The 27,018-nt window shown below is 40.0% G+C and overlaps 1 protein-coding gene across 1 annotated transcript in view; it reads right to left on the bottom strand.

Annotated features, from left to right (window-relative positions):
• The window catches only part of LOC143340003 (uncharacterized), a 63,973-nt gene extending 41,134 nt beyond the window's left edge, over positions 1–22,839 (bottom strand). The window contains exons 1-18 of the mRNA XM_076761579.1: positions 22,800–22,839; positions 14,946–15,067; positions 14,537–14,673; positions 14,158–14,277; positions 13,250–13,366; positions 12,787–12,973; positions 11,578–11,743; positions 11,277–11,499; positions 9,425–9,598; positions 8,819–8,896; positions 8,663–8,674; positions 8,294–8,395; positions 4,960–5,013; positions 4,790–4,843; positions 3,884–3,937; positions 3,738–3,791; positions 2,589–2,642; positions 2,190–2,243 (exon numbers count right to left, since the gene is read on the bottom strand). Coding sequence (XP_076617694.1) covers positions 2,190–2,243; positions 2,589–2,642; positions 3,738–3,791; positions 3,884–3,937; positions 4,790–4,843; positions 4,960–5,013; positions 8,294–8,395; positions 8,663–8,674; positions 8,819–8,896; positions 9,425–9,598; positions 11,277–11,499; positions 11,578–11,743; positions 12,787–12,973; positions 13,250–13,366; positions 14,158–14,277; positions 14,537–14,673; positions 14,946–15,024 — 1,719 coding nt within the window. The 5' untranslated portion in view covers positions 15,025–15,067; positions 22,800–22,839. The remainder of the gene's footprint in view (positions 1–2,189; positions 2,244–2,588; positions 2,643–3,737; positions 3,792–3,883; positions 3,938–4,789; positions 4,844–4,959; positions 5,014–8,293; positions 8,396–8,662; positions 8,675–8,818; positions 8,897–9,424; positions 9,599–11,276; positions 11,500–11,577; positions 11,744–12,786; positions 12,974–13,249; positions 13,367–14,157; positions 14,278–14,536; positions 14,674–14,945; positions 15,068–22,799) is intronic.
• Positions 22,840–27,018: the final 4,179 nt, after the last annotated feature.

Below are 27,018 nucleotides of genomic sequence, written 5' to 3'. Positions count from 1 at the left end.
TTGAGAATTACATAACTACTTTGCTCAGTTGATTTCTTGTACTGGAGCTGAATTGAAACCTTGTTAGACCTGTGAAGCTCTCTGCTCACCTGTGCTGTATTTATCTTCAGCCCGCTCCAAAATAAACATCCTTGTTAGACTTCAACAAATATGAGAGAAAAACTAACATATGTACCCAAAATACTTCAAATAAGTGCAGCCAAAATACTTTATATGTTGGCTTTGGTGATTCCTAACCGGCCAGCAGGGGGAAATTTGAAGCACTGGATCTCATGCCATATGATTTGCATTATGTCAAGAGAGAGATCAGTGTGGGAATAAATATCTCTGTGATTAAAATGTTCAATCCAACCAGGTATGAAATGTCTCCTGTCAATCTAAAACTAAATGTATGTCAATAACAACACAATTTGACAGATGAAGCCAGTATTCTCCATTAACTCGCAGTTAAAGTCCCTTCATCTGACAGATCGAAGCCTCCAGTCTGACGACAATAGGCAAAAGTCTGCATTTAAACTCTGCCCTTTTGACCACGACATTACAATCAATAAGCAATTAGTACAGCACATGCTGCTGTGTTCTGTTCCTGTTTATCATTAGGACGTTAAATGTTCCCTGACGTTGCAGAAAGAAATTCTGTTTGTTGGTCTTGTGGCATGTGTGATGCAGCTCAGTTTGGGTCAACACAGGATTGTTCCAGGAACTTGCGATAAGTTAAACATCTGGTAAACGAGCCAGGCCTATATGCACTTTTTACCAGCTGTGACAGTGTCAGCGTGGTATATAGGAAGTAGGGAAGGGTCCATTGCCCCGTGCAAGATTCTTTCAATATGCCTAAACATCCTTGCATGGTCAACTTTTAACGTTAGTATGTTAGTATTAAAACATACATATATGTGTGTTTTACTGAAACATTCCCTCATTTGAAACAATGTACACACTTGTACATTTGGTTTGCAGTTAACTGCAGTTTGTGTGATACAGAAATAACTCAACAGTGAGCTGCTTACTGTCTTTCCTAAACACACACACTCCCACCACCACCACCACCACCACCACCACCCCAAACATCCACACATGGACACCAACTGTGTGCTGTTTCAGATCACTGTGTACCACCACCCTCCAGTTAGTGTAGAGCACTTCCAGATTATTGGGGAAAGCAGTTTATTGTGATAACAGGAAGAGTCCCAAATTACTGAGCAGGGTGGCTGTGAGTCAAACTGGGAGAACACTCAAAGGAGTTCACAGAGGACTCAAAATAGCATGGCACACTTGTAGCTGGTGGGCGTGCTCACATGCTTGCAGATGTGTGCATGTGCTGTTACATTTAGCCACTTGTTCTTTTGAAGTTAAAAGGGAACATCCCGTATTCAGTATGTATGTAGACTGCGCTCCAGCAGTAGTGTTAATTCCATTAACTGACACATGTGGAGAGTGTTGTCAGATGTACTGTATGCTTTTACATGCATGCAAGTCTGTTTGATAGTCTTACATAATACTTTTATGCCCTACATTGGAAAAGATGTGACTGAGAGATTGTTTGTTTCTCTTTCATGCTGGAAGCTGCTCACTTTCCCTCTGTGGTACCAATGTAAAACAAAAGTTGGATATCTCATAGACTCAAGGTGCTACAATTTGTACTTGGCACCATCATAGCTTTAAACCTCCTCAGTGTGGCCAGAGAAAAGGTTTGACGGCTACATTACACAGTGCAGTCAGGCATCAAGGCTGGAACTTTTCTCATTTAGATTCATTTGTGCTGTGTAATTGCTTCATTGTGAAGCAGCTGGAGTGCACATATTTAGAGTCTTGCAGACATGTCACATGACAAAATGCTTTTAAAGACCAGTACCAGGCTTTCTGCATGTTGTATCACCTTTTAAAGGAAATCTTAAGGCTCCACCACACAGTATAATTATATTTAAAGGTGTGCTCAGACAGAATATGAACATGTGTAGAGCTGTTTTACTCCCTGCTCGGGGTGAATAAACCCTCACAGTCCAGCAGTCAAATTCATATTCACTTTCCGTCTGAACACACCCTTAGACAATAGTGCATTTCCATCATTGCCAGCCAGGCCTTATCACCTGGCATCAGTGTTGGCTGTCACTAATGCTGTGTCTAAATGAGAGAAAATCAAATCCCTGTAGCCAGGTTAAAACATCTGGTGGAGAGAAAGCACTGACCTTGGGTCCCACTGGTCCAAGCAGTCCGCTGGGGCCTGGTAGTCCTGGCTCCCCCTGGTTGGACAATAAACACACTCTGAGATGCAAAGTGGAGGATCAGCAGCCAAATTCAACACTATTACAGTAATTATCTGTTCCACTTCAAACATTGCTAACACTGCTGTGACAGGAGGAAATCCCAAAGACACACACGTACAGAGGAAGCCAAACCTTCAGAATTAGACAACGGTTCTCTTTACCTCAGTTTATAATGTTTATTGTACACCTGTGCCAGGTTGTTACATCTTATTTTCATGAACTGATGCTTCAGATTTCATGCTTTCACACCCTGTAATGGTCCATTAAGCTGGTTTAATGCATGTTGTAGACACACCATAGATGAACAGAACTGGATCTTACCATTAGTCCAGCTTCTCCTGGTGGTCCCGGCTCGCCTCTCTCACCTGGAAGACCCTGCATACACAGACATCTGCTAATGTTTTGTAGTTTGATCATTTTTATAAATCAGTAGTTGTTGTTTTTTTAGTTTTTTTTTAACTTGGATTCATAAACTCAATTCAGTCATCACCACAAACCCATAATAATATTTCACGTTAAAATCAGTTTGAGTTGGTTTCACATTAATATCCCATGTGTCATTGCTTAACATTAAATAAAATCAAATTAGATCAAATAAGATAGAAATAATGACTGTTTTATAGCAAATTTTCAATGAAACAAAATTGGCCCCATATATTGGTTTACTCGTCATTACGATATTTTGCTGGAGGGACACATAGAAAATGCTCTTTGAAGACCACTCCAGTTTCTCACCTTAATGTCTAGTTGTCTTGGTAGACATGGTGTGGTGTGTAAAAAAGGTCTAGCCCTCAAGGAAGATTTCTTATCAAAAGAAATGCCGACCATTTCATGGTTGGAACAAGGTGATCACAGTGAATACTCTGTATGTCTGTGGTGAAATAAACCTACATATTAGGTCACTAGTTCTAGCCACTAGCAGTAGTACTAAAAAAAGTTCAAAGTCCCTTTATAGACATGAGGTCTGCCCCTGAAATTGGGGTGTGGTATGGTAGCCAGGAATTCCACCTTCACTACTGTATAGGCATATATATGAATATATACATGAAGATATATGGCAATATTCATGACGTTTGACCATATTTGTTGTCCAGAAAAATGCTGTCCTAAATTCATGAGGAAGACCATCATCAGATCCAACAAAGACAGAGTGGCAACTGTGTTGTAAATGTTGGATTCAACCAAGGCCAACAACAACTCTAATGCACATTTTTATGTTAAATGGACTTCAGCACTATTTGAATTGTAAGAAATATCACAGCAAACACAACTACAATAAGAAAATGTCAACGTATTAGTCGTGTTTGCACGGGCTGCCTTTAACAAAGAATAAAGTGTTCAGTATTCGCTCACTTTCTGTTTTAACTATGGATGTATTAAGAGAGCAAGAACTGCAACAAAAAGCATTTTCCCAATAGACCACCAATATAAAAAAGAATGCCCCTAAGACTGTTGGCATCATAATCTCACCTGGGGTCCTTGGGGTCCTGGTTCTCCCGATAAGCCTGGTTCTCCTATGTCTCCCTGAGCAGTAGCAGAACAATCAGGTACTATTAGTAATGGAAGCCGATAAGAAAAGTCACAGCTCTAATACAACTGCTTCTTTAAAGACTTACCATATTCCCTTTTAGACCAGGCTCCCCTCTTGGTCCTGCTGGGCCACTTTCACCCTAAGAGTATGCAATCAAAGTCAGAAACTCTGTCACTTAGATAAATAAACAGTATGAAGCGCATTTGTGAAGTGCATTGCGTGGCTTAAAATAGTGTCTATGCAAGTTTGAAGCTGGCCATAAAGTATGGAGTATTTTCATTTATTGACTAAACTCCAAGAGAGAGACCTTTCCATAACTTGGGGGTCAGGTCAGCAAAAGCTCGGTGACTACAGGTCAAAAACACAGGGTACCAAATACAGATACAGATGGAAAACACAGATGGTTCTGGGAACCTGAGAGATATAGTAGATATAGGAGATCATCAACACTCTGAAAAATGGTGCAGGTCATATCATAAAACACCTTAAAAGTAATTAGAAGGATCTTAAATTCAATCCCAAACGTAACAGGAAGCCAATGTTGTAATTTCCTAACTGACTGTAAAACTGGTTTAGGATTTCATAAACGGGAGAAAAAACCATTACGTCCTACGTCCCTCAATGCACTTCCTCAGACCATCTCATAAAATATTGTGCTCCATGGTATGGAAAGCTGTGCTTAATTCAAGAACTAAAATGTCATTTTGCCATGATAGGACCACAACCTTGATGTAAGTTGTGCTCTGGAGAGCTGTCACTTTGCTGTTACTTTGAGGGAAAACAGACATTTGTCTAATATGTTTTCCTCCAAAAATGTCAAGAGTTGGTCGACTACAACTTTTGCTTGAGCCCTGCAAGACTCAAGCTGACATAAACTTAATTAACTGGATAATTTGCTCCTGCTGTAGCAGCAGTGCAGCTGAATCCAAGTAGAAATTGTGACTTGAATTGTGGCTATTCAAGTGTGTTATAATGCAACAGATGTCTTTACCTTCATCCCTGGTAATCCAAGAGGCCCGGGTTCCCCTGGTGTCCCATCTTTACCCTGGCACAGACAGAGACAACATAACATGATTCTACCATGTGCAGACAACATGTAATCTAAAGACATATGTAGAAGTGAAAAGATAGAAAGTGATGAACAAACTGATTAGAACTTACAGGCTTACCATCAGGTCCTGGTGGTCCTTCCCTCCCCTTCTCCCCTCGGAAACCCTGCAGTATTAAAACACCCCATCACAACACACAGAAACATATTCTCTTGACAAAGTGCATACAAAGCGTATTGTCTCTGACAACCTACAGCCAGGGTGGTAAACTAACTTTTCAAAATGTGAGCATCAACTGGTTGCTGACAGATAAATGTTCAAATTCACCAACCTCTCAATAGTAAATCATTTTTTCTCTGAAATCTACCAGCCCCTTTCATATTTTACCAGCATACCAACACAAAATTACTGAGCTGCAAAGCAATGACGAGTTCAAAGCAAGGTACACAGAACTCCCTCCACTCGAGTTCTAGAAACTGAATGTCTTGAGGATTTTCCCAGTCTGAGGAGACATGCACTGAAGTTTGCATCTCTGCTTGGAACAATTTATTACCGGAAGTAGTTCTTTTCAAAACTGACTCTTGCAAAGGCTCATTTCTGCTCAAGACTGACTGATTGACCCAAACCTGGAAAACCAGTTGTGAGTAGCATCATCATCACTACCATCTGACATTAGTCTTATTGGGAATAAGCTGTTCCAGTCAGTGCAGCGGTTAGTGAGATATATGTGTTAGATAATTTAGTGTGGCACTCAAAGTATGATAAAAAAAATAAATAAATAAAATTGAAATGGACCTTAGAAGGAAAAAGGTTGCCAACCCTGCTTAAAAAGCAGTGGTGCATTATAAGGAACTATGTGTTATTTATGTCTTCTTCAAAAGAAACACATTCTCACTTTGACCTTTCCCTCTCTAACCTCTTTTTAACAAAACCTGTAAAACCTTGTCAGATTTGAAGAAGATACCCCTGAGTATTAAAAGTCTACTCCCCTTCTTTCAAAAGTACTAAGTGGTTAGGCAGCTCTCCAAAAAGGACACTTAGAGAGTCCAAAAACGGCCCCGGGGAAAACAAATACTGCCCTGACTCAGGAGAAGTGAGTCACTACAACTTGAAGTCATTAGAGGTTATTAGTAGAGGACAGAAGTTGAGGTCTGGAAATGTATGTTTTTGGCATAATACATCAATTCCACATCAAATACACACAAATTAGTTTTCTAGTTTCCAATTTGACTGTTGTTGTCTATCCTCCCTTTCCATATATCCCATACACCACTGTGGCTCAGTGTATAAATAACTACCAGTGTGTGTAATAACATCCAATATAATGATATAGTATTGACTCCAATTGGAGCAGATGTATCATTGCACAAAAAAAGAAAAAGCCAGTAGCATGTTTCATATATTTATCTATTTGTACATCCAAGTTTGTTTTTGAACTCCTTAACAGTGTTGGGGAAGCTACTTTGAAAGCACAGCTTTATAAACTACCAATTACTTCATAGTTGAAGAAGCTGAACTGCAGGAAAGTTACCCTAGAGATAAATCAAGTTTGGCTAACTGAAGTAGTTCAATTTAGTTTGTAAAAAAAAATTGACACTATATGTGCAATGAAATTGTAACAAAATATAATACAAAAAGTCACATGCCAGCAAAAAGAAAAATGTTTTTACAAATTGAGTCTATGACACAAAGTGCCCTCTTATTCACAGATCACACTACTAAATAAATAAATAAATAAATAAATAAATACTACACTATGGGAAATGGTCATAGTCCATTAGTCAGACACCTGCCTTCCAGAGATTAGAGTCCAGGTGGGGGTATTGCACCAAGCAGGATTACTCAGCCACATAACTTCTAAAAAAAACATGCAACAGCTTTTCTGAACATTTGTTAATAATAGTAACAATCCACTAATTTACAACAAATAGATTCAACAACTGCATTGCCAGGGCAAGCCTTCACAGCAGTCAGGATGAAAGAAACAGGGGCAGGGCTGGCCAAAGGAGGTTCGATTACAGTGAAGCAGAAATTATAAAATTAAACATAATGATTATAATAATTCCTTTCCTTTTATGTCCCAAATGAAAAATACAACTGGTTGTCATCACTGCACAGACCATAGGAGATGATGCCAAAATTACTGATACTCTGTCTTTGTGACAGCATGTACATGGAAAATAAAATGGGTCCCAAGACCAATCCCTGGGGGACACCACATGGGAAAGTTCACCTACAAAGACTGAAAAAGTCCTGTCTGTGAGAACTGTCATGTTGTCATTCCTGTGCACTTGTCCGACAATAATTCTTGTCTCTCTCTCCCTCTGCTCCTAGACGGAGCGCACGGAGGCAGGGTGATCGGCTCGGCAGCAGGCTGATCACACTCACCTGCCGCTCATCACGTAATCAAGCCGGCTACTTAAGCCGGCTCCAAACCTGCTCCCGTGCCGGAGTATTGCCTTAGCTACTCGTGTGCCTGCTCTCAAGCCGTCCTCCTGCCTCCCGTGATCGACATTCGATATACGTTTTCCTTGCACTTTGATCATCTCCAGTTGAGCCTGCTCCTGGACGCTTTCTGTTCTCTAGTTTGTGTTTTTGTCTTTTGTTACTTAGTGACTCTTATTTGCTACTTTCCCCTTTGAGGTGATTTTCAGTTGTTTTTCCTCTGAAGAGTGTTTTTCCCGTTACGGTGACTTTTGTTGGTTTTTCGCGTGTCCGCGTTTTCCCGTTGAGGTGATTTTCTGTTAGTACTTTGTTGGACAATAAACTTATATTTTTGGGTACTCTGCATCTGGGTCCTGGCCTTTCCTCACATTCCGTGACAAGAACCCCTCCAACGCAGTAGAGTCTTTCTAAATGAGTTTAGAAATAAGCCTAAGCCTGTTGGTCTGTGGCAGGGAGGGGTCCAGATTTGGTTTCTGATGAAGCAGAGTGATTTATATATATTGACTATGCAGGGGCTGATGAAGTTGAAACCTTTCAAGACAGGCAGGTTCATGTAGTAGGCTCCAGGAGGGTTTTATTTGGCCTAACAGGGATAAAATATGATCTGTGGGCACAGGACTAAGGGAGTCCAAGATGGATGATTTGGGGAATGACGAATGAATGACTGGCCAAGGTTGAGATGTTTGCACTAACAAACCTTATCTATAAAATAGTTACAAAAGTCTTAGAGGAGATTATTAAGTTGTGAGTGCTAAGAGAAACAATATAGTTTACAGTATCAAACAGAACTAGATTAGAGAAGGAAGAAGATCTGACGGGTGCTGTACACCAATTGTAGATTGGTCCTTAAAGGCCCTGGTGTCAAAGCCACTAGAGGACGAGAGATAAGTCATATATAAAATGTCCTTTGAGTCTTCAATCTGTGTGTGTGTATGGCTGTGCTTGTGTGTGTGTGTGTGTGTGTGTGTGTGTGTGTGTGTGTGTGTGTGTGTGTGTGTTACCATGGGTCCTGGCAGACCACGCTGACCTGGTGGTCCTACCACACAGTTGCAGTCTTCTTCTTCTTCTTCTTCTTCTACTGTGGCTGTTCGATTCAGAGGACACTGAGGAAACACAAACATGATAATGTCTGCAATACAAAACAGCCTCAAAGCTTGCTCATTAGGTGGAAAAGACAAGTGATGTTTAGGCATTAAAAAGCTTCATTTTTACATGAAGGTTTAGATTAAAAAAAAAAAAAAGTCCCTGTAGCAGATTTCTTATGGACATAGCCAGTGATTTCCACTGTGTTATTTAATTAAAAGCGATATCATCACCTTTGTATTACCCCAGTGGCTAAATACATTGGAGAGGACAGAAACTGCACTTACCCTTTCATCATCCTGGGCAGCATGAGAGAGAAGACAAGAGAAAAAAATAATGGTTATTATCATGGTAGCCTCACACATGCAGCCACATACAGACATACAAAATGCGACCTTTGCAGTGGAGATTACAGGAGATACAAGCGAGAGCAGAGGTCTTACCACAGAGTAGATCTCACAAGCTGTTTCTCTCTCACTCTGATGGGGATCGCAGTACAGACGCAGCTTCTGAATCTCCACCTGAAGAAAAGGAGAATAAAGATGAAAATGTACTGAGGAAAATGGGAAATAGTGTTTGTGGGGAAAAGGTAATATATATTAATTAAATCTGTGACAAGACCCCCAAAGGAGTTGAAAAATAAAATGAGCTACTTAAAAAAATCAATTAAGTTTTATTTTCTTTTACCAATGTATTCCATCTTAAAGGAAAAGTCACAGTAAGTCTATCTATTGATGTATCCAGTTACATTTTTGATTTGTATGATTACCATTTACTATATTCTTCAAGACAAAGCAAAACAAATGATAATAGTGAAGCACTTTGAGCAGCATTTCTGCATGAAAGGTGCTATATAAATATCCTTTTATGAGTAGAAGTCGTAGTATATTTGTATATTTAGATTTGTGGCTGCTGCTGTTAGTATGCATTTGACTCAGTTTTCACAAATCAGTTCATATTTTTCTTCCATGAGCCAGACACAGGGATCTCCTGCACTTGTCAAAATGTATTAAGGGACATTCTTTGGTTTTTAAGGTGTTATTACTTACAGGCACAGTTACGTCTGTTCCCTGCCTCTTAGCCAACTGTGTCTCCCCATTGATGTAAATGGGCTCCACCGGTTCCAGTATGACTTCCTGGATCAGTTCATCATCGAGGAAACAGGTGAGTTGTTGTGGTCTCACCAGGAGTTTGAGTTGATGCCAGTTTCCATCATACAGAGTCTGAGAGAAGGCACAAGTGATTTTCAGAAATACTGCAAGATTATCTCAAATATAAAGATACATTTATCGAGAGTTTGTTCATAATGAGAAGCAGCTGAAATAACTCTGTTCAAGCTTTGAGTGATGATCAAAACGGGATGTGAAAACAATTATTAAATTGTCAAATATTCTTGTGTTCCCTGAATTCTCCTTAAAGGGTTATGGCCAGTGAGGTATTAAGACCAAACTCCTTCCTCTTTCCATCACAATCTTTTCCTTAACAGCTCAAACCATATAGAGGGAGACAGAAACAGAGCAGCTATTATTTCAAGGGGACTCAGCCACAGAAATCCTTTCCAAATGACAAATCATAGGCTTCTACCTTGTGCCACATCAAACCAAATCAAATCAAACATGTGCAAACACAAATTGAACATAATTACAACGCTGCTCAGTGCTCTGCTCTACAGTCTAGGTGTGTGTAAGGATGGAGGGTGGTGGGTGCCTTTTGGAAAAACAACCTGGCGTGTCCAACTGGATGTATTATTACCTTGTGCTGCCATGGAAACAGAGGCATCTGCTCCAAGAACTACACATCCACCAACTAGTTTCCACTGGGGAAATACAGTGGTTTAAAGTAGGAAATGTTTTCTCGGAGCCTCCCTCCATCACATTACATCTTCTCTGGCTCAGCTGTCTATTGACCTGAACAGGGGACGATGTTTAAATAACTGTTGGTTTGGCTCTCTGCAAGTCATCCCAGTCAGGTTCATTCACAGCAACCAACACTGAGGGAAACCTGAGACTGAGAGGGGACGGAGTGCACTCTAGTGACACAATATGTTCTTTCAGAGGCAGGAAAGCACGGCACAGCAGCCGCTTTATATCTACAAATATAAACTTTTGTGATATTTATCATTCATATGATTTATGAAGCAACTTTAAGGCGCTTACCATTGTGAAGGTGCCATTAATGGTGCAAGTTTAAGCAGCTGCATTAACTAGCTTTTCTTAAAGCTGAATCGAATGACTTTTGACCACTAGAGGGCAGGGCAGAAAGACTCTAATTGCAATGAGCTTTGTTATACTGTCTCAACTTTTTAAGATATTGATAAGCTGATGTTAGCTGATTTGTTAGGATACGTAGCTTTCATTCAGATTCATACGTGCTAGATGCTGTGTATACATTTCAAACAACACTAGAAAAAGACCAAAAGTAAAGAAAACAAATTTGAGTCATTTTTAAAATCTCATCTTCAGACTTTCTTGTTAACAACAAAATGCCTAAATCACTAAAGAAACCACATGGGGATGTTGCAATTATGTGGTATGCATCTTAACCACTCAGCTAGCATACATCCCAGTATCACTATTAAATAAACAGTCACTGGGAAGAACTGAATGGTAAAATAAAACCAAACTTTGGAAAAAAAAATATTCTTAAAATCAAAATTGTTGAAATTAAATGAAAAATCCTGCAATAAAGATTGTTTCCGTGAAAAGAGGTAAGAAGAAATAACATTTCCCAATAATGAGCAACATTAAATTGTGATTTTGTGTTGATTATTTCACAAGTTACTTGTTAATTCATTTCTTTTGTCTGTATTTATTCATGTTGCTATTTTTCATTACATCTCATTTATTTATTTAGTGCTTGTAGCCTAACCCCTCCTTAATTTAACTTAATCCTAATACCAACCTGAAAGCCTGTTTTTAATATGACTCTCTGCTCCTCTTCTGTTATGCTGGTGGTGGTGAAGATGACAGTTTTCTCCTCGCCACTTAGTGTCACTGCAGCTTGGATCTTCTTATCCTTAGACAACACCCTCCAAAGGTCAAAGGTCAGCTTGCTAGAGGACCCCTTTAGACGCAGTGTGGCTACGAACACATAGGATGGAGGCAGGCCCTCTGGGAAAATCTCCCTGGGATAAGGACGAAGACAATGGTTGACAAAATGAAATGCGCAAAATGTAAAAAGTAATAGATTGTTAATGTTCTACCTGGTATTCTCAGTGATGTCTGTGGAGGCAGTCAGAGCGTAGGCTGTCTCAGAAGTCAGAGAGCCAGGGATCTTTTTGGCTTTCTTCTGAATGTTCATGCCCAACATCAGCTCAAAGCCTTTCTCATCACGAGATGCCACCGGGATTCGTGTTGGACACACAGACTCTAGAAAGGAATCAGGTCATTTATTCACACAGCTAAACTGACCTCTAAATACATAAGCAAGAGAAATCTGTTCATTTTGGGGGGCAAATGTGTTGCATGGTGTTGCATTCAGTTGCATTTTTGTAGACAACACAAGGCAATTGAATTGAATATTTTGTTTTATTGCCTGCCAGTTTACACAGCAGAACAACATTAATTAGCATTCACCATGAGTCCTGTTTCTGGCAACCTTTGAATACAATTCCAGTTTTCAGTCACCTTTTACCTCCATTTCAGCCTCCATCAACTCCTGAGGAAAACATCTTGCTATGTTGTTTTAGCTGTTAGCTGGTACGTTTTCTAATTTGTTTTCCCTTGTAGGGTCATTAATAGCAGCGACCCATTTCACATTTCCTTCTGTTGTCAGCTGTGAATAAGGAAGCGAACAGCCAACTGAGAAGAGACTCCCACCAAAACCAGTGAGGTCTGATGTGCAAAATGCCACCTGTCAACAATGCTGCCAATATCAGCATGGTCAGCCACAACGAAAGAAAAGTAATCGAGTTGTGGAGGGGGATAAGCTATTTCGGGCACCTCTGGTTCCAGAAATAAAAGTCCCATTCATTGTTCTGTGACTCACAGTTGAAAAGCCTCGATGGACCCAATCAGCATGACAGTCTCCCAGTTGAATCATCAGTGCAAAAGATTAACAATGGTGTTCAATGTCTGTTTATTTGATCAAAAGGTATAAGCCTGTGTACATAAAAACTTTGGGGTTGAAGTAAACTACCACTCCCAAGACACATTTCAGCAAGAATCATCCAATCACAGAGCTTAAAATTTGTTGCTAACAGTGGATGGAAGATTGCGGTGTTCAGAAAAATGAGTTCTTATTTTCTCCAGCTTTTTCAAATTAATGGTTCAGGTTTGGGTGAATCAAGCAATTATGGGCAACAGCCCAGACTCATGGGTACTGTAGTTTTTAGAGCCATAACAAACTGACAGACAAAACATGATTTGTGATACTGATAGGCAAGCCAAGAAGATAAACTAGATATTGTTACCTTCACAGAGCTTTTGCTCCATGGATTCTCGGATACGGTCAATGGTGGTGTAATCTTCAGCATACAGGACATAGGTGGATGATGGTTTATTGGCGATGGATACAAGCTCTGAGGTAGTGATCTCGCTGCCAACTCCAACGGCGAATACTGTAATGCCCTGAGCTCGTGCTTCCATACTGGCATCCACCTAAAGAAACAAAGGCCGTCTGTAGTGAAACTCAGTCTCCCATCATGGAGACTTTCCATTTATGCAGAAGAACAGTATCACAAAAAGGTAATAAACATTTTTACAGACAGCAGCTGTCATATAAATGGCCATACTATGATACCCTACGCCACAGAGTGTTTCCTTGTTGAAGTTCTATTGACGTGATAGTTCTGAAACCCCTTGACACTGCCACTATGACTCAGAGCCACCCAAATAAATTTGAGTTGGTCTCACTCAAGCATTGGTGACATTTACCACATCATCCTGAGATTTGCCATCAGTAACCACCACAGCGATGCGATTCTTGACCTGGCTGGCTCTTTGGGAGGAGGGGAACACATGGTCCACAGCAAACTTAATGGCCCTGCCAGTCTGCAAAACAGTAAGAAAACAATGATGCCCAGGTGAAGTGAATGAAAAACGGCATGTTGATGTGAACTGGTATGTTCACCAGCCATTGACAGCTTCGACAGCTCAAATTAAATAATATAAACATCAGGTTTTTTAAATCTTTGTGGGAAAAAATGAATATATACCTAGAAACAGATTACAACAGGATACAGCAGACAAACTGACAAAATGCAGAATCTCTTTTCTGGACAATGGTCTTGTCAATGACCTCCTACCATTCAGCTTCTTAAGCTTACTTTTCAATAAGTAGGTTTAACAAGTTAGCTCCTGTTAGCTAGAGCAATACCAACGCTAAAGTCTTTGTGAAGTAACTAACTAAAGGCTGCTGCTGTAAACCGGTACAGTCGCTAAACAGAGGTAAGTTTGGATGGTCATTCAGATGAGGTTAGCGCATAGCAAGTTTTATTTTTATGAATAGACGTTTCTGAACCACTTCGGTTTCTGGTACAAAGTCACTGCAACATCAATTGTATATTGATTGTGTTAACAAGAGCAAAACTGAATACTGTGGCCAATTTGGCGGAATAGGAAATTATTGAAAATGTAAATAGCTATTTTTATTAAACACTCGCAAATCATTGGATGGACTTGAATCTGCATCTAAAAGTATTTTAATGTGTATGTGCATGTAAATATATTCAATATGAACATAAAGTGTGATAAGAATGCAGACTTATTATATGTATATTTTCATAATAACTGCATGCAAATTATGACTGATACAGTTATAAGCAGAAAACATGCTGTCCTGCCTGTGTGTTTCCTCCCAGGTAGGTGATGCTCTGTATGGCCTGGATGAGCCCTTCTCCACCCTGGTGTTTCCCCAGAGAAATCTCCAGACGAGGAGTGTCACTGTACTGGATAACAGCCACCTACAGCAGACACAAACACAACTACTGCAGCTGCAGTGCAGATTCACTGACACCCTGTGGCACCTGGAATGGGCCAAAATGCTGGAATGGTATAGTTTTTATCAAAGCAGACAGCTGACACACATAGACAGGCTTCTTGGTTTGACAGGAGAAAATATCAGATGGTAGTAATGAGACTCCTGCTGATTGCAAAAGGAAATTACATCCGGAGTCACTCAATTTATGCTCAGTCCACGCCGTAAAATGTGGTTTATATCACCTGTGTGTAGTGGGAGCTGATGTCAAATTGGCTGGTGATGTTGATGAGCCACTGCTTGGCCGTGTCGAAGTCAGAGAAGGCAACACTCCATGAGCCATCAACAATGTAGACCAGATCATTTACAGCTGTGCTGCAGCCTACACACATGCGCACACACACACAAATACACACAATAATCGAAGAGAAATATCTTAAAAATGCAAACTGATATAAACTTAAAATTCTGAACCGATCTTTATAGTTATCTATATCATAACACTGCTGTAGTCTACATTATGTAGTATGCAGATATGTCATCCTAAATCAACTAACAAAAGAGTCCTATGGGTATGAAGGTGTTGCTACTTGCTTGTGTTGTTGCACTTTTTGGGCTCAGCATGACAGAGGAATATAATAGAGTCATCCCTACCTGCTCGGACATCGTCCTCCTCTACAGCCTCCAGCGTTGTCAGTAGCAATACCGCACTCCATACCGTCCACAGCAACATGGCTTCATAGGAGAGCGGTCTGCCTTGGTCCAGTCCAACCTGGCTGAATTAGTGTTGAAAACAACAATGATAACTGTTTTCAACCTCTTCTTTAGCCCCTATCAGGCCAAAATTTCCAACTAACCAATACTTTAGTCCATGGCAATATATTTATGTAAAGGCCAGAATTGCATTAAATTTGCTGTAGATATTCCTGACACCCAGATCATGATTCCTAATGAATTTGAATTAATTGAACACATTCATCGTCACAAGAAAATAAGCTCTTTTCTTCTACTGACCCATAGTTCCACCCTCATTCTACACACTGATGGCAAGGCTCTACAACTAGCAATATAATGGGGCTTTCGTTTGTTCCTTCCCACATTTTGGTGGTACTGTGTGTAATACACATTATGTCCTCTAGGGGCCAGTAGGGAGGCTAGTTTCCACCACGGGAATCTTTTTACTAACTCAGGAACCCTACCTGCATTTTGACTAAGACATTTGACTAAGTTGGGTTTTCTGAGAGGACAAACACAAACGAATTGTGCACTGATTCATTCATTCATACAGTGAGCATGCACTTGTTGCCACATGAATCATTATAAGGACTGTGGGCGGACATTTCTTTTAAGGTATATTGCTGATAAAACAATATCATGTGTTGTCTGTGAGTAAGAGAATGAGAGACAAGCATGTGAGGAAGAATTAATGTGATGAAACAAGAGAGAAAAACAGAGAGAGAAGGCCATTGAGTGAAGAGAAAGATCTCTGTTTACTCCTTAGTTACATACTAAAGCTGAAATAAATACCTACAGTATAAAACAGTCAGGCAATTTTTGCTGCTTTGGAGATAAAGCCGCTGTTCTTTTCAGTCTTCTCTCCTTTCAACTGTGCATGTCCGCTTTGCAGCTTCCATTTAAATGCCACAGTGAGTCCAAAAAACAAGACATGGTCGTCTCTTCATGTGTAGAAATCACAGCTCAATGCCACTGTCATTTTTTAAATCCATTTTCTAATTTTCTTAACCTTCGTGTTTCTTCAGGTGTCGAAATGCAAACAGGACGTTCAATTCCTTCTTTAATTCCCGAGTTCTTACTTGCTCATTTCTACAGGCTCCTTAGTTCCTAGAAGCATTTGGTCCATGAGTTAAAGAGTAATTCATCATCAACGTTAAGTAGCACTTGTAGCCACACCTTGCATCTGTGACAGTGATGTCAGTGTTTACTGTAGTTAACACAGTACACTCGTACAGAAGGGGAACAAGGTGAGAACAATGTCTGCCAAAACAATATTTTCTGCTGGTGTTAAATTAGTATTTAAGATTTCTGACAATACAGATATGACTACTTCAATACCAATTACAGCAACCAATTAAATGTCAGTACTAAATCCTGTTCTTCTTCCTGATCCTAACTGTTCTTCCCTCCTCTCCCTCTTCTCTGGGAAACGCTTTTGTGAGTTTTCATGTTGTGCCATGCAATGTATGGTCTAGTAGTGTGTTTTCTGTGTTCATTTTGCAGTGCAAACATGGTTCCATCGACCACAAGGCTGGGTCGGAGAAAATAACAACGTGAGCACTATGCTGGTATGGGAAAACAGAAAAATAAACATGGCAGAGCGCGCTGCTGTGTTCTGGCAGAAGCTTTAAAGACAGGGGAGGATCAGACAGCTGAAGAAAGTACAGCTACTACAACCTTTCTTTTACAAAGTCTCCTCCCAGCCCCCTTAGCTCTTTATTTTTCTCTCTCTCTCTTGTTTGACTTGCTATTATAGAATCATATTACAGCAAGGCACTTCCAGCTTTGCCTTTGTTTGTAGTTTGTTTTTACCCCCTATTGGTGAACAGTATAAAAGAAGCATTGCAATGTGTAAAGACATCAATTAAAATAAAATCAAAATGATGTTTAGTGCAGCTTCCTGCTTATAGAACATTAAACAGCGCCAATATTCTGTAAATGATCGACCTAATATAGAATATTTTTTTGCACTACTGTCTGCATATGAAGAATTACTCAACAACACTAACTAATTAAGTTACTGAATAAAAGCATCACAGTGTCTCAGTGCCCAGTCAACATGCAAATGTGTCCCTATATGAATTACATGTGGCCAATATGGGTAACAAGTGGGCTTTAGGCTTGAAATGGGTGAACTGTAAGGCCCCCGCATGCCTTGAATGTGAACTGTGTGGCTGTATGAGAGCCGTATGGGTTCATACCACAGATCCCACATGTTGACTGTATGGGCCTCTGCTGGGTTTTATGTGGGCCAATAGCTCATAGTGAATTGTGCACTTTATTAATCACTGGGAAGATTATTTAGGTTACTAAATTAGGACAGTTTCACCAAAACGTAAGATGAGTTGCATGAGTGCAATACAGATCCAGGACGGACCCCTGGACCCTCTTTACCAGTGTTGTCTAGCAATAAACAATGAGTATGATTATCAACAATGCCCTCAGACTGACTGGTAATGAACTTGCTTGCTTGCTTGATCCAAAACCAACAAATATTCTTGCTAACTGTCCTCTACCAAACCCACAGTGGTTTTATACGGCTTCTGCAATCAATAAGAGAGGTGTTTCAATGCAGTTTACAGTGGAATCAAAGTGCAGCTCTGACTTAGACTGGACCACTACAGAATGTAGCATACCATTTACGGCAAAGTTGAGATGTTACAAAACAGACAATATGTTATTTCAAAGGGGTGAACAAAATGAAATATCAAAGCAAATGTACAGAATTTTCCATGGCTGCACTCCTTTTAGGATTTTCAAGGTGGAAGTTCTTGTCATTCTCTCCATGTACAAGGTGCAGTATACAAAGTAATGAAATCGCGTGCCCTCAGTAGTAGTGTACACATTTTTTGGTGCTGTGTGTGCTGGTTCATTGACATGATTTACTGGCACAGCTAAATGGAACAGGACCATTATTATCATTAGTAACACTTGAACTTTCCCTGCTGATACAAGACATAGACCGCATTTACAGCTGGCAGACCTGTATCTGGATATCACATCTGGATAAGGAAAAGCACACGTTCATGCTCAGTCTGAATATATGCAGAATGCATTGTGATCGGAATGAGATCGGATCAGTCAGGCCACATTACTCTATTTGCACCTAGCATGAAAATACAATGTGTATCAGGATATGTTATCTGAATGAGGAAAAACTTGTGCTAATGCCACGTGTAAATGCATGCAGAACATAGTATTGTGGTTGAATCAGCCAGACCACATTTGGCGTTAGGTGACCTTTTAACCTGTTGGGTTAAAAGGTCACCTAACTCCAGATACTTGCACTAACTCAAGCAAGCCTGGCAGGAGCTACAGGTGCATTCGCTATCAAGTCTCGCCTTGTCTTTTTGGCATGTCCCACTTATCTCACTAGCACATTGAGATCCAATCACAATGTGGGTACATTTGAGATAACGAGAAATCATTTTTAATACCAGGTGTCAGTGTTCAAGCCCACAGATCACATGCCATTTTCCAGATACCGTATGATACAGATCACATATTAATGCCAGGTGTCAATGTCCGCTGTGAAAAAGATGTGTTGGAATCTTATACAGGCAGACGTGTCACCGCAGATCAATGAAGACAGCTGCTCTGATACTAGGTTGGACTTCAAACCTGCAGATCTAGATACATGTGCCCCTTCAGTGAGAATCCAGTCTCTCACACACACACACACACACACACACACACACACACACACACACACACGTACAATTTTTGTAGTTAATCCCATACATTTCGTCAACTTGGGCCCTGCGTTCCCAGTAATATTGGGAATAAAAGAGATTGTCCTCCCAGGAAAGCAACAGCACTGGTCACTGTTCAAATGCCTAAACATGAACTACACTTACATTGATTGGATGAAGAACCCTAGTGTGAAGCAAACCTCATCAGGTCAGGGTGGATGGACGGGTCAACAAGGTGTGTGACTTTGACATGTGAGGCCGTCACTCACTTTACACTCAGCATTGGTTTCTTTTGAATATGAGCACAGTCTTTTCTTAACACAAGCCAAGTAGTTTTTATGTAGAAACCTAACCAAAGCTTAACCATAGCAGTGGTAGATTCAGGGAATGTTCATATACAGTAATTGTGATTTGTAACAGTTTTGGAAGGCGAACAAACTGTGTTGTCCTGCCAATTGGATTGCCACATCAGAACTCTTACGGGTTGTTTTCAAAGGCAATGAAAAGTATTTTTGTTTTTTTGCTGTTTAGTTCAGAGGACTTACTGGAGCAAAAACATGTAGAGTTCTAAAAAAGCTCTGATGTACATGAAGCATGTGTCTTAAATGTCCACTGAAGCTTCCACTTCACGAAAACATCAGCTCTGTGTGGAGCGATGTGGAGACTGTAACGTTCCTCACAGTAATACATGAAAATAGAAATGGCTTATTTCCATCACGTTTTTAACATTGTTTTCATGTATTACACCGTCTTCTTCTGCTGTGGTTTAACAGCACCTAACTGAAAGATTTGCTTCATCAACTGTTTATTTTTCGATGCACCAACTCCTTATATTCACATAAGAGTAGTGGAAGGAAATGCACATTCATTCACATTTTCTTTTAATGATTTGCTGGAAATTCGGTTAAGATTGGCATTAAACTTGGGTGACTAATGATGGTAAGCTGTCTCCAGTCGTCAGCTTTTACGGCAGCTCCAAACATACTCCACATGAAACTCTGTGGATGTCATAAATCAATCCAGCTAGGTCCCTGCGCCAATACGGGTATGCTCAGGTATCAGATGACCAGGGGAAGACCAGGAAACCTAAAGTTCTACTCCTGAGGATAAATGTGTCCACTCATTAATGTCTCATGATTTCCTCTCTTTTGATTTCCATTTGAAATGTTCACACTCTGAGGCTGCAGCGAACGACACTGAGACAGCATGCCACTGGAAAATGTTTCAAATGTTTTCACTATTTCTAAAAGTGTCCATCCAAATCTCAAAAATACACTCCTTTTTTTTCCCCCCTTAGGTTCATCTATACATCCTTTCCTCAGTGTCGCACTCTTTCATGTTAAAGCACGTTAGTCATTAACAGACGCACAGTGTGGATAGGTGGGTAGTGAACCTGAATTCCTCCAAACCTCACTCTACATTTGGCAAACCAGAAGTGCAGTATACCAACCACATCAACCGCTTCCACTGGCTTCAGCATCACAGGACATTCCTTGTGCACAGATGTTGAGATTGCTCAGCGCCTTTGGCTGAAACAAAAATGTCTGCAACAAGCAATTCCACTACTGCCATATATTCCTGACATGCTACAATCCGATGCATTTCTGACTGATGGCTAAGAATATCATTCGGTCATTGCAATAAATTTGGAGATTTGGGGTCTGGCAGGATTTTTTTTTTTTTTAAGTCCTGCAGTGAAATTTAATTAGACGCTATGTTTAAAAGACCAGTGATTTTGCATGTTGACTGCTTATTGTGATTTCCATGTATTTTACATAACTACTGGTCATTTTCCACAGAATGTTGTGTATTTTTTAACATTTTGAATATTCTCTCCATCATTACACTATGTATGAAAATCTTTCTATTACATAATTTTTGTTGTCATACAGTGTGATCTCTATTCATTCATTACACAGTCATACAGTTGAGTGTGCAGTTAGATTCATAAGGCCCTCCGTTTATTATTATGCTATGCTGATATAACTAACAAAAATAAGACAATAAGGGTATTGTGTAGATATAGTTAAAACAAAAAAGGTTTTATGCTTAGCTGAGGTGGAAACGTTGCAGGTGCAATGGAAACAGAGTGAAGTGTCAGCTGTCTGTCATTAGAAAGAAGACTGTGTTGACTGTCTGTGCTGTATGCAACAGCGTATAAATCATTATCCTTTATGTAAAATTCATTTTATTTGAATCACGTCATCAGCGCGGTGCCTATCACTGTGTCAGATCGCCCCTTCTCCATGGCTACCTGCCTGCAGCACTGCTTTTTCAGGGCTGTCGCAAATTTTTCAAGACACTTGGTCACCCTAGTTTGAGCTTGGATTGGAGCTTTTTTAATTACATAATCATCTCCTGCAATAATTTAATGGCGCTTGACTGGAGAATTCGCCCCCCCATTGCAGCCAACTCCTTATATTTGCATAACACAGCTGGATGGAACTTTAGCAGAATTTAGACAGAAATGTGACCAATGATGTATTACTTAATTTTTAATAAGTGGGTTTTTGTAATTTCACAGATGTCTATTGCCTACACAGAGTAAAAAAAGGATTGCCCAGGGCAAAAGCAACCATTTACACCCAATATTTCTACAGACCAGTCAAGCCTCTCATGGCTGGCACAGCAGAGTGGGCAACATTTAAGTTATGGCGAGACAGGAGACATGTGTGAGATAGCCGAAAGAACAGCTTTGCTGCTGGATGACAGCTGAAAAATATCCCAGCTAGCAAAAACACTGACATGGTCCTTTAAAGTTAGGTCTTGCAGCAGGATTATGTAACTTCTGCTGACAGTCATAGGCAAACAGTGGATGCTAAATCTCCCAGAGCCTGCTTCTGTTCGAGGTTTTTGACTGTTAAAAGGAAGTTTTTCCTCACTGCTGTCGCCAACTTCTTGCTCGTGAGGGAACTGTTGGGTCTCTGTGCATTACAGAGTATGATCTAGACCTGCTCTGTATGGAAAGTGTCATGAGACAACTTCAGTTGTGAATTAAAATGTAACGGTAGCTCAAAAAGTCAGAGAAGTGACTCAGTAATGTTACTTGTAGCCTGCACTGATATCTCTCCTCTGTTTCTTAACATTAGCCAACATTAGCCACCGTAAACTCTGAGTCATAGCAGAGCAAGCAAGGCTGAGTTTGAACTGAGCGAGGGGATGTTTCATTTCTTATGAACTGTACTTTTCCTTCATGAGAAGAAGATTTTGTTATTTCTTCTTTCAGAATTTACATACATGGCCTTGCTTTAAGGTATTTACAGACATGAATAACTCTTATTCAAAGTAAAAATAACTGCAGTGACCAAAGCATTTTAGCTGTCACGTAAACCCTCTTGATGACAGATAATGGGTGACTGCTTCTGAAGACTGTACTTTCCTGACATTCACCAATGAAATCATCTTTGTATGTAATTGCTGCCTTACCCCTTGTCTATCTTGAACACCATCCCACACACCTTCTTCTTCATTTCCAGGTCATTCACTAGTTGTACATGCAGTAATTTGGTTGGACGGTTATTTCAGGCTACAGACTTCGCTAACAGCATAACTTTGAAATGCCAAGAGACACACAGAGAAAGAGAAACTGGTGCCTTGCGCTAAGGCAGAGGACCTCGCTGACCCATAATCACAGAGGTGGATGTATGCAGTTATACTGTATATTTAGCTTGTCTTCTCATTGTCCTGATGGTTGGTCACTTGCAGCCAAACCAAACTCATGCCATGCTAACATCAAGTTTGGGAAAGGCGTCTAAAAAACAGCAGGGACACAAACGTACATATATACCATATATATATATATATATACTGTGCAGCTGAAGTGGTAAAAGAAACAACAACCATCCAACTAACAAACAGCCAACAAGAAAAACTGAGATTTTCTTGAAAAAAAAAAGAAGAAATGAAAGCTTTTGTAACGTTGCCTCCATGCAACATCACTTTGATATTGATTAGTATATACATCAGAAAATATGATCTAAGCCTGAACACATCTATCAAACAGCTGACACTCTGACTTACCCTCCATAAAATCCCTCTGGATAACAGCTCATGCAGTAAAGAAGTGATGGCAGGGCCTTACCTTTCTCTCTCAGCTGCCAGAAGGCACTGATGAATGCCACTTTGCGAGGAGAAAGTGAAGAGAGTGAAGTCCTGACTTGGTAGTGACAGTCCTCCCTCTGGTTGGCAGAGGGAGTGGTGGGAGTGTCGGGGCAGCCTTTAGAAATTGTGGCTAGCCTAACCACAGAATGTGACACTGCAGAGACTGGTGTGGATCTTCTATGGATTTACGCTGTGCACACTATACAGTGTGAAAATGCATTAGTGTGTGTGTGTTTGTCTGATTGTCAGTTTTGATCACATTGAATCACTGCTACCGCTGCACTGATTTAATAGTTAAGAGAGAGAGTTAAGAGAGTTTCAGAAGATTTTCATAGAATTTATGGTGTAGAATGGGACAGCAATAGGCTGCATTAGAGTGATGCTCTATGCTCTTATTTTGAAATGATGGGATTGTTTGTGAATAGTTGAAACCACGATCAGTAACCATATGATAAACTGGAGCAGGGCTGTGGTTTAACAGCCAGCATGTTTTTACTGCAGCTGTGCAGGAGTTTAATGAAATTACAGGTTAAAGAAGGCGTGTGGGAGGACATGAAATAGCATGTGTGGCACATGTTGAACCTCTGCGATACTCTGTGCAAGCAATGATTCAGTCAATACTGACTCAAAAGAAAATAAAGGTGACTGAATAAAGATACACATTTGCATTGCATTCATTCCATTTGTATCTAAATGACAAATCTTTGTCAAATGTTATGAGGGAAAATAATGTTTTATGGTTTAAAAAAAAAAAAATTATTCCTTTATGTCCTTCATGTTCTCCTCCAATTAATAACATTGCTTTGTTAGTGCATGCATGAAAATAATGTGAGTTCATATATGAAAGTGAGTCCATGGTTGGAGCAAACTTTTATCAGCCTGGTCATGATCCAGATAACTTTAAAGAATAATACTAACAATATTCAGTTAGCTTCCTGCACGTCCTGCACATTGAAAAAAGCAATTATGTATTTATGAGCCATCTTTAAAGATGTATGTCTTTACTGGGAACCAGTGGATGGACTAACACATTCTTGGATTTGGTCTTTTCATGAGATTTGTTGTCATTAAGAAAAATAAGTAGCACCAGATCCTTTACTTAAGTAAAAGTAGCAATAGCACATGGTAAAAGTACTCATTTACAAGTAAAAGTCCTGTATTGAAAATGTACTTAAGTATTATCAGCAAATATACCTTTAAAGTGTCAAAAGTAGAAGAACTCAGAGCAGAAAAGAGCACTCTATGACTAATAAGCATTTATATTATTAGGTTATTACAGTTGCATGAATGAGAAATTTACTGTTTTAGTTGGTCACGATGGAGCTCATTTTAACTCTTTTCCATACTGTTGGGCAGTTTAACGTAAAACAATACATCATAGTTTTCAAGCATATCATAATTTTTATGTAAATGTTTATTTGTTATTTATCAAGTAACGTGTAACTGACTGTCAAAATAAAGTAGTGGAGTAAAAAGTACAATTTCTCCTCTGAACTGTAGTAGAGTAGAAGAATAAAGTAGCATGAATGGAAATACTTATGTAAAGTGCAAGTACCTTAAATTTGCACTTAAGTACAGCACTTGAGAAAATGTACTAAGGTTCACCATTAGTGACTAAACATGGAACTTCTCCACAGGGCTAAAGCTTCCTCCAGGGGTAAATATGTGTCACCGTGTCAATGAGAAGCAGTGTGTTTCTGAGAAAGAGCAAAGAAGCCACACAATGTCCTGGATCACAAAGCTTTAAAAGACATGGAACATGTATCTGGCTTCTTTAGAGGCAAGCAGAAGGAAAGAGAGGACAGAGAAGCGCTGCGCTCATACGAGGACCTCTGGATTGCCGTTGCCCCCTGTTGGAGCAGCGCAGTGAAGCTGTTCTCAGAGACCCTGATGATCAGCGCTGCTGTTTCCTCAGAGCTAGTTTAAGGCTTTTTGCTGTTACCAGGGCCTCTCTGAGCTCAGAGAATAAATAAACAAAATAACACAGCAAAAACATAGCACTGAAAAGCATGCCCAAATATGTGCCTTCACTTCCTCTCCAACCAGACCACATGAGGCTGGACAGCACAGAGGACGATAAGCTCCAAGTCTCTGTTTACTGCAGAGGAAGGCTGAGGGAAGCATCCGGTCAGTTCAGTTGGGGAGGCAGTGTTGTTTCACTGTTCCATGAACCTACCGACTGACTGTATGCATCTATGTTAAAAGAGCAGGAAAGGGTGGACCCTCTGGACCGCAGACACACAATACAATACTGTCTACGTGCTAAACACACTGCAGTTCAGCCTATCATTCATTTTCATGCTGCATGTTAGGAATGTGACTGAAGGCCAAGGGGAGTGTCTACAAAGACGTGTTCAGAGTGTTGGTGGTGGAACTGTCCGGAACAGAAAGCACGGTCCAGCAGTGGGCTGTTCACAGTGTGCCTGTTCCTGACTTATTTCTATGAATCCAGTGAAAATGATGTAGCACCAGCGCAACATTTGTCTTTGAACTCTGAGCTTTCATAGACTATGCAGAGTGTCTTAACGCTGTCTCTTCTCTATACTTTCTATACTATCAGGGGTTAAAGCATTAGAATCATTAAAATTAATGAAAACCTTCTATGCAAATGACCTCCATGACCTTCCAGTCTATAAATCTTATCTTAGTTTGTTCTGTGTGAAATGGAGTATGTATTTCACACAGGATCGGTTCACTTGGGGTCGCTCAGTAAACTGTCTGTCTTTTCTAATCGCAGTACATCTGACCTCATGTTTGTTGGTGAGCTGCAGGACTTGCGGGTGTTTGGCTAATCAGATCCAGACCACTGAGCATCACCTCTTCAGACACAGAGGAAGTAATGGTGCTCCAAGCAGCGACATTTACCCATTTTGGTTTTCTTTTCTTTGTAATTGATGTATTTTTCCTTTAGAGGGCAGTATTGTCTAAGTGAAAACCTGTCAAACACCCATTTTAGTCTTGTTTTCAAGTCTTTCTCCTTTTCTGTTATTTACAGAAAAAGTACAAGACCCTTAACAGAAAAAGAGGCAAAAAAATATCGATGTGGTGCTGAAATTTTACAGAAAATAATTTGTGGCTTTTTAAGAGTTTCAACCCTGAATTTAGCAATTTAATCAGTTTCCTTAAAAGTCAGACGCTGTATTACTGCTTGCTTGTTCATGCTTTTAGGATTAATTTGTTCAACTACTGCGATGAACTGTTCACAGGTCTCCCCAAAAGTGCATAAATGAGTTAAGAAGAGCACACAGCACTCTGTTCTAAAGTCTCTCCACAGGCTTACACTTAGTTTCAGGATCAAAGGTCTTTCTTGTAAGTGCTAATGGACTTTCCTCGTTGACATAATGTTTAGATATTTCCCTGGTAGATCCATCAGACCCTCAGACTCTCTTCTCACTGACAGTTAGATGTGGTGAAGCTGCTTTCTGCAGTTCTGGACCCGAACGGTGCAATTCTGTCTCTTGGTCTAAAGACAGCACCATCAGTTGAGGTGGCTGTTCAGAACTCACCTTTGTAGCCTTGCTTTGATGTAGAATCTGTAATCTCTACTCCAGCCATATCTTGATCATGTAAATTAGCCTATTGCACAATCTTAGAGGACTGCAATCAATAAGATAATGATGGTGAAAGTGGTCATGCTCATGAAACTGATAGAACAAAAGAGAGTATTGCAGATATTGCAATTTTGGAATAGCAGGGATGTTCAGAATTAAAATGAATTGAATTTGTTGGGAAGATGGATCAAAATAAGCTGAGCAGCACCTGAATATAGAAAAGTAGACTGCTTGTAGTCACTCTATGGAGAGTGGCATATACCTGTGGTGTATATTGTGTTAGTAATAACATGTGTTGGGAGACTTGTAGTACTTCAGTTTAGATTGTGCTCATATGGTGCATATTCCCAAATAACACTGTGTTCAATCAAATGACAACGGGTTATTCCAACATAGGGGTCTCTGGGTAGCTGGACCAACATCTAATGATGATGGCTGGATGAACTGAACATAGAGTTAAAAATACATAACCATGCAAATATATCCAAATGTTGAATAATTTCCCAGCTGCTAACAGACTGACAAAAAAGGACAAGTCATTAACAGGCTGCTGATGTATGGTAGCTAAACTGTTTTATTTAAAAACAGTGCACTAAACTACCAGATGGGTAACAAACCTAAATCCTAATGGTTTGGATCAAAGATGTG

The sequence above is a fragment of the Chaetodon auriga genome, chromosome 21, assembly GCF_051107435.1.
Source record: "Chaetodon auriga isolate fChaAug3 chromosome 21, fChaAug3.hap1, whole genome shotgun sequence".
Lineage (NCBI taxonomy): Eukaryota > Metazoa > Chordata > Actinopteri > Chaetodontiformes > Chaetodontidae > Chaetodon > Chaetodon auriga.
Note: the sequence above shows the minus strand (reverse complement) of the source record. Positions and strands in the feature narration are given on the sequence as shown.